This window comes from Nannobrachium achirus (genome assembly GCF_963921795.1).
Source record: "Nannobrachium achirus genome assembly, chromosome: 14".
NCBI classification, from domain to species: Eukaryota; Metazoa; Chordata; class Actinopteri; order Myctophiformes; family Myctophidae; genus Nannobrachium; species Nannobrachium achirus.
In genome coordinates, this window is record NC_137821.1 from 28,629,828 (window position 1) to 28,643,641 (window position 13,814).

General features: G+C 43.0%; 1 protein-coding gene across 1 annotated transcript in view; it reads left to right on the plus strand.

Annotated features, from left to right (window-relative positions):
- Positions 1–13,814, plus strand: part of LOC308298713 (adhesion G protein-coupled receptor L3) — a gene marked incomplete at both ends in the record, with an annotated part of 264,755 nt that overhangs the window by 182,579 nt on the left and 68,362 nt on the right. The window contains 2 exons of the mRNA XM_080742365.1: positions 4,945–5,067; positions 7,349–7,554. Coding sequence (XP_080598491.1) covers positions 4,945–5,067; positions 7,349–7,554 — 329 coding nt within the window. The remainder of the gene's footprint in view (positions 1–4,944; positions 5,068–7,348; positions 7,555–13,814) is intronic.

Below are 13,814 nucleotides of genomic sequence, written 5' to 3' on the forward strand. Positions count from 1 at the left end.
AAATGTATCCAATATTACAGTGCTACATTACATTTGGTATAAAATGGTTCTATTGTGAAAATAGCAGATCTACATGCTCTGTAAGCATGTAGATCGGCTATTTTCACAATTTCTGCCTCTATATATTTGACAATTTGGACAATGTTTAATTTGTCATTTTAGAGGTATTAAAAAGTCCTTAAATTGGCACTTAAGAAAAGTAAAGATACCCTCTATATACTTAAACTTTCTGTTAGTTTGTTTACAGTTGAGTGAGAAAACAATGTTGCACATTAAGTTAATCATCTGGGAACCCCCCAAATAATTGGGGGTGATATGATGACGTCATTAAAGCTATTCTGTGTAAGTTGTTCAACTAGTGGTCAGTAGCGTTATAGCAAACCGCGGTCGCGTCTGCTTTTTTCGGCCGTTTTTCGCCGCGGACCGGGCCTTCAGACCACCGCGTCCGCCTCGCCTCGCCGAGACCTATCCATAGAGGTCTTTCGTGTCCCTCTACAAGCCTCGGTTGGGGAGCTACATGCTAAACTCCTAGCCCAGTGTAAACACTGCAGTGTACTTCCTGAAGAGCTCGGCAGTGTATGATCTGGGCTTTGATTGGCCGGTAGGGAGACACGTGTACAGAATGATGCATATGATGTAATTTTGCCGGGAAAAACAGCCCCGGTCACGGCCACCAGGGCTCAGTAGAACACATATAAAGAAAAGGCTTTGAGAGCTGAAATGAACAGAGTGGGTGTTCTAAAACTTTAGCGATTTAATAATTAGGACAATTTTAAGATTTGTTTTATTAAAAAAGTTACATAGTATAGCTTTAAGCGATAAAGTCGACTTCAACTCAACTTTTTACTGAGTCGAGTTGACTTGCAAAAATCACAAGTCGTTAATGCCCAAGTGCGTTACTTTTCCTTTTCAAATGAAGGAAGTTTGTCTTTTACCCATTATCTCTGCGCCTTTTATCCCAGCCTTTGTCCACGCGAGTGAGCATCACTCGTCTCTCCTTTGCTAATCTTTCGGAAGAGATTTCTACCGATTAAAACGTGCTATTTAAACCCGGCTTTGAAGGTGTAGCCTTTGGCTGCAACAACATATATTCCCTGAAGCCAGTCTTAAGCTCTTTTGCACAACCAAACGGGGTACAAAGAAAAATGACTGCCTCGAATCAAAAGGCAGGCCCAGAATCCTGGGAATTATGTGCTATCTAGGGTATTGTCTTAGCTACGTTGAATGAGAATGCAATGCATCACCCTCCCCCTCTCCCCCAAAGAAAGAAAGAAAGAAAAATCCTTGCCTTTGCCAAATGTTGTTAATATATAAAGTGGTTTCCCTTTGTTTCAGAACTGAAACTATGGAAAAGACTTTGGAACAGTCTTGGAAATGTGGTGTATTAAAAAAAGATATATCCACCACCATTTTGAGGCAAAAATGAGGCACTGACATCCGTGTGGTTTTAGTCGTGGGACGACAGCATGTTAAAAGCTAAAAGTCAATTGCATATAAGGTATTGGCATGCAGGGTTAGATTTACACAGCTACTGCAAGGCAGCAGACCATGCCAACTGTTGTTGTTGCGACCGTCAGGTGGCAGTTACTATGAAAAGCTCCACCGGCTGTCCCTCCCTCCCTCCGTCAGTCAGTCCCTCTGTCCGTCATGTCACGTCACACTTTTGCCCCTACTGTTATCTCTGGCACTATTGGCCCTGTCGATGCCAAACTTTGCACACACACTCCTTGGATGGCAAATCACAACCTCCGCCCCTGATTTCTCACATGGCCATCTTCTAGCGCCACCATCAGTCTGATTTTTGCAAAACACATTTTTGGACACTGCTCCTACACATTTTGCCCTAAAATCACGCAAAGCGGTACACAGTATCTCTGAAGTCATGTCATCAACATGGATCTGTCCCATTTCCCCTATTCCCTCCTGATTGGCTACGATTGCCTTCTAAAGTTTGTGTATGCGACGTGACGGGCACTTATCTCCCGATTAGGGAGTCTTACTGGTTGTTTTTGTTTGTTTGTTTGTATTTCTTAACCACTTGAACCTCAGCATACCTATTTGGTGTTGACGGAAAAACTTCGATGAAGTTTTTCAACTCGATTCTACTAGACTAGAGGGTTTAAGTGCTTAAACCTTGGTATTTCATGGAATGGCAAAAGTAGCCCCAGGAAAGAGACCTGTTGTATGTGCGCATGTGACAATGTCCATGTGACAAAGAAAGAGAGAAAAGAGTGGTTAGATTAATCTCAACCCACATACACGTTCATCTAACTCTTCATCTAATTAAGGGTCTGGTCAAAAGATACTAGAATGAGCTCCAGGTCAACATTTCAGCCGCTGCTAAGCAGTAAACACATTTCTGCCACGCTGTTGTAAATTGTGGATAATGTTGGTAATTGGAGCTGCCTTTTGTGTTGACTCTCTCAGAGTGCTTTCCCACAGCAGGGTCTAAAACCCATAATTGAATACCTACGTCATTAAGCCCAGTGGTGGACAAAGTAGGCCTACTCAACCCCTGTACTTGAGTCAAAGTATAGATACTCCTGGTCAAATATTACTCCACTACAGGTTTCTCAGTCAAATTTGTAAATGAGTTTAAGTACTGGAGTACTTGCTTTTAAAACTGCTCAAGTATTCCAAAGTACATGCTTTACAAAATACAAATGCAGTACAAATTTCAAAGTAATTTACATTTTTAATAGCAATGCATTGCTGTATTGAAATTTAAACATTTCCCCGGAATTGCCTGTGCTTATAATGTAGCCTACTTTTTCCTAGAAATTTAGAGGAGTCAAAATTACAATATCTGTCAAGTAAAGTAGTGAGTCTCAATAAATGTACTCGGGTACAGTACTACTGTCCTTACCGATCACCGATTAAGCCCTCTCAACGGATCTGTTTGGCCCCGGTGAGCACAGTTAGGCAAGCATGCTGACTGGCCATGGCTTGGAACTTTCTGTGCCAAACAGAACCAAACCGTTTGCAAACGCAAATGGCACAGTTATTAATGGCTCACTGATTCGTTCTATGGTGTAGTGGCTAGTGGGAAATCTCTTTTAGTAGATTTGTTGAGGCACTAGCCTTGATATCAACTGGACAAATGAGGTTATGCAGAGTAAAATCGTCACTCTTGATTATTGACATGTGCTTATAGTATAAAGCCTCGTTCTGTGATCACTCTGGATCCTACCGTGTAGCTTTTTCTGTGCCATTTCGTGTTTCCATTCTTCTCTTTCTGGCTTGCCGTGGATTGCATTCAAACTGCATAGCGAATTACTTAATCTCAGCGGTTTGGAAATCAACGTGACATTTACTGTGGGAATACCTAGTCGTCAATCACATGGGTCACCTCACCTATGCTTGAGTTTGAAGCACACTCGGCTGTTCTTTTATGAAGCTCAGTCGTATCAAGCCGTTATCTGTGACGGAACGAGTGCATCTTTTCGCTCGCCTCCTATCAGCAGCTCATTTTCTCCTGCCGCATGACGCCGGAGTCTTTGAACCATAAATTAGGAGCTCAGCTTCAGACACAACAGCTGTTAAGCTGCGGCAGCGGCCCGCTCATTCATCTCCATCTCCTCCGCGCATCTCTCGCTCTTTCCCTCCAGAAAAGAGTTCCTTGAAATGAAAGGCCTCTCTCCTCAGAGTGCAAAGAAAAGCATCTGCCTTTGCCGTCGTCGACTAGGAGGTTGAAAAGGTGTGCCAAGTTGGCCATAGGTGGCCAGTGAGCCTGATGTTTGGGAAGGCAAATATTTGACCAACTATTGTACTGCCGCAGCACCAGGATCGGCTGCATGCGCATCGGAAGCTCTGTCTGTCTGCCCGCCTGTCCGTCTGTCTATTTCTATTTACAACAACTCGAAAAGCAGCTAAAGTTGTCGATCTTCGTCTGTCTGTCTATCGATCTGTTTCGTCAGTGTTGTTGTTTTCAATAACGTGTGGTGTGTGCCCTGCGAGGCCACCGGTTGCACGTACTTGATACACACTGACTGCTTTTTGTCTCCCAAATGAAGTGAGCGTGGTTCGGATTCCCAGCTAGCCTTACCTCCCAATCCCAGTGCATCGCTCCTCAATGACACGTGTAAGGCATGCAGGTAGCAGGTGATTCAGGGTAGAAATTGTTTGGAAAGCTCCAATCCCAATCATACCATTTACACCAGACGTGGCGCGGATTGCATGAACCCTGCATATGCTTGTTGTATTGTTTTATTGTGGTGGCTGCAGCGACAGTGACACGCCATAATCCAGACATAGTTATCTAGTTATCTGCTGTATATCTAAAATCTAATCTATGCACCGAGCCAGCAGTACATTTGGGGAGGCTAGCCTCCGTTACCACCTGCCCCAGCCAACAGCTCTCTGTCTTTTACCCTGTTTCTGTGTGTGTGTGTGTGTGTGTGTGTGTGTGTGTGTGTGTGTGTGTGTGTGTGTGTCTCTACTTCTACCTGAATTCTTCCCCCATGCTCAATGAAAGATTCATATACAGTAGCAGCACTGCTAACCCCCACGACCGCAGGTCAGGGAGCCGAGAGGGATGCGATCCCTCAAAGCTGCATGAATCAAGAAGGGATCTACTTCATTTAGCACACCCAGGGAACTGCGCTGATTAATGGAATCAATTACAGTTGTAGAAAGGCTTTTTGGAATCGGAGAGGAGTTTACAGGCTCGTACTGTGAAGCAGAAAGAGGTTCTGTAGGATATCTAATATTCTGTCATATTCTGTAGGATTTCTTTATTGATTTCAAATTTTTCGGCATATGTTCATAATAACCATTAAATCCGCGACTGTCTTCCTCCTACTTTACCGCCAAATATTCAAATAAACTGCAGTGCTTGCACATGAAATGATGCTTGCACAGGCCTACAGTATGTCAGATAACACACTTTTTATTGACTGCACTCCCATATATTATCTTTCTGGTTGTGTGTGTTTGTGTGTGCAGAGCTGGAGGTGGCCAGGATGAGCACAGATGGAACTCTGCCTGACCTGAGGTTTCCACAAACGGGAGGCCAAGGCAACTCCATCCTCCTCTCCGCCAACACCTTGAAACAGCATGGGAGAAACGGTGAGTATTCACGTCCTGGAAGCAGCCCTGACCCGAACACTCTTGTTATTGCTGTACTTTCAGAGCGCAGCATAACATGGGGGGCGGCATAGCTGAATGGTTAGGGAGCCCGCCTGGGGAACCAGAGCCCCTGGTTGTCCCAGGTTCGATTCCAGGCCAGGGTAGCAATGTCGTTGTGTGTCCCTGAGCAATTGGACTCTTAACTCCTAATTGCTCATGCGCTCCTTGAGGGCAGCAAACCAGCTGGGTTTGGGCTGAAAATACTGAATTTCCCTCGCGGGAGGAATAGCATCTATTATTATTATTAACATTCGGCAATTAATAACATTATTATTAACATTCGGCAATTAATAACATTGCAGAGAAATTCAGTTGACAAATTATACCTTGTACATTGTAAATTAAGTAATGTAGATGTTTACACCTTATAGCAATGATTATTATGAGAATATAAAGTTTGACCTTTTAAACCAAAAAATATCACTTACACTATCTTTAACATGGCCTCTGCCTGTGCCAAAACATTACATACTTTTATTTACATACTTGTATAATGAAATTGTCTTTGTCAAGTGTTTTAACCATATAATATATTATATTGTTCTCTCTTCTGTGATATTTAGGAAGAGAAAAAAAATGATTTGTTTAGGCTTTCTGCACAACGACTTTGGTTTTCTGCACATCGCTACTGTACAGGGCCTTTTCTGCTCCATACTTAAGAATGGAGGGGCCTAGCTTGTTTGTGGAATTAGTCGCATTTAAGCTTTGCCCTTTAACTGTAAACGAGGCCTGTTACACACAATACATGGCTATCATCATGAGCCAAGAAGACTTCCAGGCGTCATAATCCGGCTCAGAAACAAGTTGAACTCGCTACCTCTCCACTAGACTTGCGTAGCTAAACTCAGCACAAAAAGAAAGGAAACTTGAATTTGGTCCATTATATCTCCCCTTTAATAATACCAAATTGTATTGTGTTTCATATAATTATTATCGTTGATTTGTCACCTTTACAACGAGGTACATGGGGCATGAGCTACACAGCCAAGCGTGTGGGTAGCGCCGACCAAAATGTTCCCAAAATGGCTTGCAATACTGTTCTGCTGGGACCGAAGTCAGGTTTCCTTTCTTTTTGTGCTGAGTTTATGATCTGAAACTGAATCCAATGAATGGGCTGGGTGGAAGGAATTCAGAAATAAATAAAAAATACTTAATGATGGTCCTTCATCTTGGGACGCTATCAGGGTTGGTTTTCAAAGCAGTGGGCTAGCTCCGGTTTCCTCTGCTGTTCGATAACGCATTGAAATGAGATTTCACCATTTTGTTTCAGTAGGCAGAGATTTCTGAGTCTGTGACTACCTCTCCACTGGATTACTAAGACTGGGCCCATCTGAGCCCAGGCAGATCATTATGTAGCGGGGCTGGCTGGCTGATTTTTCTTCGTCATCTCCAACTGTAGTGTACAAATGATTGTATTTTCATCTCGGAGAGTGATCTCAGGCACGGCGGGGGGAGGGGTTCTTTTCTCTCACATCTGTGCTGAAAAAGTGAGAGATGGGAAAGAAAGCAAACGCAAGCGGCAGGAAGAGAGTGAGGAGAATGAGAAAATGTCTGCCTTTGTCAGAGCTTCAGAACGGGAGTGATAACGGCACTTCGCCGATGCCGAATTACATGGCTGGTTCTCATTAAAAATGATGAAACCTTTGTGACACTTTAGAGGCAGACAATGCTATAAGAATGAACTTGCCTTGCCGTTGTCAGATTTTTATTTTTTCACCTATGTCAGGGTTCCCCAATAGGCGGCCCGCGGGCCATTTGCGGCCCGCGGGGGGTTACTGTCTGGCCCCCACCAACCCCTGTAATAATGGTGAGCAGCAACAACACTAGTATATCGTCGTTGTCGAGTGGAAACCTCGTATCTCCAAATGTGTACGTTCTTTCGCAAATCATACAAGGCCGTCGCACAAAAGTAGTGGGTGCGAGGCATTGTGTGCTTGTAGATCTGCTGTTTTCACTAGTTTAAATACATTTTAAAATGATAAATGCAAAACGAACGGTTTTGGACATACAAGATTTTCACCCGACAACGACGATATCTGAACTGTCACTGGAGTAGTGGGAACGCCGCCCCCGCCCCCTGCAATGTTGTGGCCCTCGGCTTGGTACCCTAGACATAATTCGGCCCTTGGGGAAAACTAATTGGGTAACCCTGCCCTATGTGTTCAGGCTGCAAACAACCAATCTTATCAAATGGTTTGTCCCTCCTTTGTCCCCTCTGCAGGAGAGATCCGGATTGCGTTTGTGCTGTACAAACACATCGGAGCTTACCTGTCCACTGACAACGCCAGCATGAAGCTGGGCAGCGAGGCCTTGGCCACCAACTACTCTGTCATTGTCAACTCTCCGGTCGTCACAGCCGCCATCAACAAGGATTCTAACAAAGTCTACTTATCGGACCCAGTCATCTTCACCATCAAGCATCTGCAGGTACACAGTTGGGCATTCACCAAATATTAGAATATTAGAATATTAGAATATCAAAGTCACTATTCGACGTTGTTCACCAAAGTCGAATATTCACTTTTTTTTTTTCTTTTTTTTTTCTTTTTTTCTTTAAAAATATATAGTTTATAAAGCTTGGCTAGATAGGAAGTCATAAGAATGAGTTGTCAATGCCCCTGGTGGATGAATTTGTTAGTGCTCTATACCAGGGGTTCTCAAACCTTTTTAGGCCGTGACCCCCAAAATAAACATAATTATATGAACTGGGGACCACCACCCTGACAAGCACTTGGAATTGTAGGTATTACATTTAATGTGACTCTGTTCCGCAGATACATTTTGTGAAAATAGCCGATCTACATGCATGTAGATCGGCTATTTTCACAATGTTCGCCTCTTGCTTACTTAATATTTGACAGTCCTGTCGAATATTCGACTATTCGAATACTTTGAGCTAGAATAATTCGAATACTAAAAATCACTATTCGTGAATGCCCTAGTACACAGACACCCCAAAGTCAAAAAGGAAAGCGTCTTTTGTCACAGACAAACACGCACCCTACCCACATTCAGGCAGACAGGAACGTGTGCATGCACAAACAAACTCTGCACACCACATTTCTTGGAATAACTCCAAAGCCATGCTCGGCTTTCAGAAATCTCCTTTATAAGTTTCTCTGCCGCTTAAGCGCACCTTAAATCCACAAAAACACAAGACCCGAAGCGGAGAAAGGAAGCTAATGTTTAGAAGTGTAGTTGAAAGAACAGATGCCAGTGGAAAACAAATATCTCAATAGTGGGGGGGTTCATAGTTGCTCGCTTTGTTGATTATTTTGAGCAAATAAAGAAGAGCCTAGAAGACAGTTGTAGATTACAGTTGAAGATTAGTTGTATATTTATCTTCCCTTGGGGTTGCGGGGAGGCAGTGTTGAGCTGCGATACCAGCCCCCCCCCCCCCCCCCCCCCCCACTGGTCAACTCCATTATGTTAAAGGAATACTTCACCCCAAAATGATTGGCTAAGATTGCCTTTCAAAGTTTACGGAATTGATCAGTTTTCAACAAAATGCCTCAAATCATGAACGCAGTGTGAACTTTCTGTGAAATTTTGCATGCACATTCCCACTAGGCTGAGGAACAAATGCCACCCCTTTCACATTGGTCTGATATAGCGCTACGCTACCAGCAGTTACATCTTTGCAAAACATATATTTGGAACAAAATACCTGAAATCATGAATGCAGCGTTCGATCGCTGTGAAAGGCCTAAGAAGACTTCACATTGGCCTATTATAGGGCCACCAGGAGGCCACAATAACCTGCATGACCTGGCGGAGACCTGTGCTCTGAAGAGCTCTTTTATTGAGTTTTATATCAATTACTCACCTCACGAAGCCTTGAATTTATGGAGATGTCTGTTTTTGTCAATAATCCAATATAGGTTATAGGAGAACACCGCAAAACTATATAAAAGAATAATATAAACTTCAGAACAACTCTCACAGAGTAATCAATGAGAGTTTGAAGTATTCCTTTAACCTCACCTTTTGAAGCGTGGCCATTTTGTCTATAAAGGACACCAGAAGCGAGACATCGATCATCCATTAGAGGATTGCAGCAGGACTTGCATATCGTCGTTGTCGGGTGAAAACCTTGTACCCGTAATTGCTGGACTATAAGCCGCACCTGAATATAAGCCGCACCAGCTAAATTTGGGGAAAAAAACAAATGTTTACATATATAAGCCGCACCGGACTATAAGCCGCAGGTGTCCCTCCTGCTTCCCGCTAGAGCGCCCCTGGTGGCCGTTAGCTGTATAAATCTATATATAAATCCTTGTTAAAGACCATTGTAAAACGAACTAACTGGCCGTTAGCTGGAAAAATCGTTATATAAGCCGCACCGTTGTATAAGCCGCAGGGTTCAAAACATGGGAAAAAAGCAGCGGCTTATAGTCCGGCAATTACGGTATGTCCAAAACCGTTCGTTTTGCATTTATCATTAAAAAAATGATTTAAACTAGTGAAAACAGCCGATCTACAAGCACAGTGTAGATCTGCTGTTTTCCCTACTTTTGTGCGACGGCCTTGCATGATGAAGCAGGGCATTACTTGCGAAAGAAGAACGTACACATTGAAAACTTGGAGATACAAGGTTTTTGCCCGACAGTGACGATATGGGAGGTAGCTCAAAGGAAACAACGGTTGCATTACAATTTTAAATTAAGGAAGAACAAAAGAAAATAGAAAGATAGGAAATGGAAAATTATACTGACAGGTAAAAGTTTGCTTTGGCTTTTTATTTAAATAAAAAATGTCTGGAGGATGTGGAGACAGTTATTTCCTGTACCAGCGTTAAGTATAATTTGTTGATTTGGACAGGCGGTTCAGCAATTTTATTGTAAGTATAACGTTGGGGCTCTGCAGTTTTCATAGCCCTTACGTGCCCAGATGGACTAATCTAAATAAAGCAGCTGCCTTTTTGAAAGAGCGTACGCATTCTGGGGCTCCTTATATGTGCAAGAGCGTATTTCGGAGAGGAGGTAAAGGACCGCAGAGTTATAATTCCAGTATGCCAGCAGTGGGCCATAAACATAAAAACATCCTCAATACAGTTTTTGTGCGCGCGCCGTTGACCCTTGTTACATGGAGTACTGCAGAAGTGCTGAGTGCATGCATATATGCCACTTTGGATCTGAGTGAATAAAGATATTATCCCTACTGGCCCAGGTGCATCCGGTGCACTTTGGCAATGGAGTGCGCCCTTCAAAAGGAACATGGAATATCGTCGTCGTCGGGTGGAAACCTCGTATCTCCAAGTTTCAAATTTGTCCGTTCTTTCGCAAAGTAAAGCCCTGCTTCATCATACAAGGCCGTCGCACAAAAGTAGTGAAAACAGCAGATCTACAAGCACAGAGCGCTTCGCGGTGCGAGGTGTTGTGTGCGTGTAGATCGGCTGTTTTCACTAGTTGAAATCATTTCTAAAATGATAAATGCAAAACGACCGGTTTTGGCCATACAAGGTTTTCACCCGACAACGACTATATGTGGAATCGACTGTACGGAGGGGTCGGTTATTATTTCCACTTGCTCCTCACAATTAGCCCCCCTCTCTCCAGACGCAGCGTTTTGGATCACTGGTCTTTTGGGATAGTGTCTGTCCTCTGGTTATTGTTTCGCTTCCTTGCTTTCAGCACTTAATGGGACTAATTAAAGTCATTAATGGGACAGAGGGGTCATCTTGTCGGCATGCCGAGGAATATCGGTATAGGAACTGGCCAGGTTCGCGGTGTGAAGGGTAAACTCAATCAGCGGCAAATTTTCATTCACAGAGGATAAACCTTTGACTAATTACCCCTGCCGTTAATTGTGATACTCCAGAAAACCAGCAGTCCCCGCAGTTTAATACAGTGAGACCGCAGGTGCCTCTAACCTTGGAGGCATGGGAGACAATGTGTGGCTCAAGATTTTTTATCAATTTTATGCTTTACTTGGGATGGACACGGTGAACGGAGAGACGGGAAGGGCAGGAGAGAGAGAGGGGCATAACATGCAGTAAAGTGCCTCGGGTCGGATTGGCGAGAAGGACTATTAACCGCCTTATTATTGATATGGTATGTGCTCTTACTCAGTCAGTGGCGTCATAAGGGGGGGAAAAGTGGGACTGAGTTACTAGGGCCCAAGGTGGAGGGGCCTGGAATTGTTTTATACTTTAGCTATTGAAAAATAGCAGCTATACAAGCTCACAGCACGGCACAGAGTGCCGCGCTGCGAGCTTGTACTGTAGATCTGCTATTTTTGAAAGGGCGTGAAAAAGTGTTGAATATATGTATTTTTAAGCGAACATTTGTAACTCAAATTCTGCTTCTGGGGGGTCCCTGGAACTAAATATTTTGAGATGGGGGTCCGAGGCCAAATACATATCATTTTGGGGGTCCTTCAAAAAAGTTTGAGCACCACTGACATAGAAACACAGTTGTTTTTTTTTAAAACAAGATTTTTCCAAAATAGCAAATCTACAAGCTCGCAGCGCTGCACCCAGTGCCACGCTGTGAGCTTGTATATCTGCTATTTTTCAATTGTTAAAGCACAAAATAATGTGTTCCCAGTCTAAATGAGTTAAACTCCCTCCCCCCTATATGAAGAACATTCATGGGGGGCCCACAGTGAATCGTTGTACCCAGGGCCCAGAATTTGGTGCGACACCCCTGATGGTATGTGCTCTTACTCGGTGACACACCAGGGTGCTCCAAGATGAGAGAGGTTTTCATCAGCAGCGTTCCTATTAGTTACAGTACCACTATCTGCCTTTTGAGTGACTGTTACAGAATGGACAATGAGATAGCAGGAAGGTGGTTTGACGGTTGCATCCTCACACAGTGGAAATGAAAGAGATAGAAAAAAAACTTGCAGCCATTATTAGTGGGCTCGCCTGTAAGGCGAGCACACTCTAGATATTGTCATTATTTCTATACTAAGCATATCAAGTTCTCCTCAATACTTTGTCCGCTTTCAACTCCTACATACTTAGTGAGAAAATGAAAATAAAAACATCAATGTGTTCAGCCTATAGTGGCGACGTGTGCTATTATTTTCTAAAGCAATCGGCCAAATGGTGGCGCTGTAGGAAGCCTTCGAAAGTGCGAACTTTGAACAGGTAGAGCTCATGCTCTGTTATACGTACAGCCATGAAACCTGTATACACGTATGCGTCTCCTCATGCCGAACAACTTTTACGCTCTGACTTTTGACCTCTGACCTTTAGATCCCCCAAAATTTGGAATTATATGAAAAACAGTCAAAATCTATCTCCTGGCATTTTTGCGTGACGCGCACGAAACATTTTTCACAGGAACTTTGGACCAATACGGTCAAACTAGTCTCGGCGGATTTCTTTTAAAGTGAAATATAAATGTTTAATAATTCAATCAATATTGCAGTTTTATGCAAATTATTCTTCAGCCTCTAAATCATACATGCAAAGTTACACGTTCATGGCATTTGGCAAAGATGTAGAGGGTTAGTCAAAGTATCACTGAAACCAATTTTATTCCAATCGGCCAAAGGGGGGCGCTATACGAAGCGTTTGAAAATCCAAACTTCAAACGGGCATAAGTCATGACTCGTTTCGTTTGAAGACATGCAACTTGTTACACGCGTGCTTTGACTCAAGCGGAAGACATCTGTGTCGTTGTTAAGTAAGCTCCGCCCTTAGATTTTCCGCCATTTTGAGCAGTTTGTAAAACGCGTAAACCCGCTTTATTATGGAATTTTCGCTCCTCGTGCACAAAACTTTTTTTATGTGAACTTTGGACCGATATCTAAAGATCTGTAAGATCGGATTTCTTTAAAATTGAAACATGCTTTTTTAAATAAATTCAATGAATATTGCAGTTTTATGCAAATTATTCTTCAGCCTCTAAATCATACATGCAAAGTAACATGTTCATGGCATTTGGCAAAGATGTAGAGTGTTAGTCCAAATATCACTAAAACCAATCTTACCCCAATTGGCCAAAGGGGGGCGCTATATCATTTTGAGCAGTTTGTGAAATGCTTAAACCCGTTAGGATTTTTTTTTTGCAATTTGCATGAAACATTCTACACACAATCTAGGGACCTTTATCTAATATGCCTATGAAGTGCACACACACAAAAAAAATAATAATAATGAATATAGCTGCAAGCAGCGATAAAGTGGCCAAAGCCAAAAACACCTCAAATCATGAACACAGCCTGCAATGGGCGTGAAATCTTGCAAGCACATTCCCAATAGGTCAAGGAACAGATACCACCCTTCTTACATTGGCCTGTTATAGCGCCACCAGCCGGTCAACTTTTGCACAACACATTTTTGGAACAAAATGGACCAATCTTTGACGTCAGTAACGTCAAAGAGAGCACTGCCTGCGATCTTGACATTTTGTACTTTTATAGCCATTGTTTTCTGGCTTGAAGCGAGCCCACAATTGTTTCGAAGGAACAATATTTTTCTAGTTCTGTTTAATGCTGTATGAAATGTCAGTCTCCCTTTACGCACGCACGCACGCACGCACGCACGCACGCACACTTTCTCTTAATCATGGTATTAATGTTGCGATGTAAAGAATAAGCCTCTATTATAAAGACTTTCTCTGTAAACAGGAAGGTGAAATCAGACCGTTTTGAAGCAGCAAGATTAACTGGAATTAACTTCATCCGCCTCTATTTAACCCGGCTGTGGTCAGACTCAAACAACTGCAACAAGA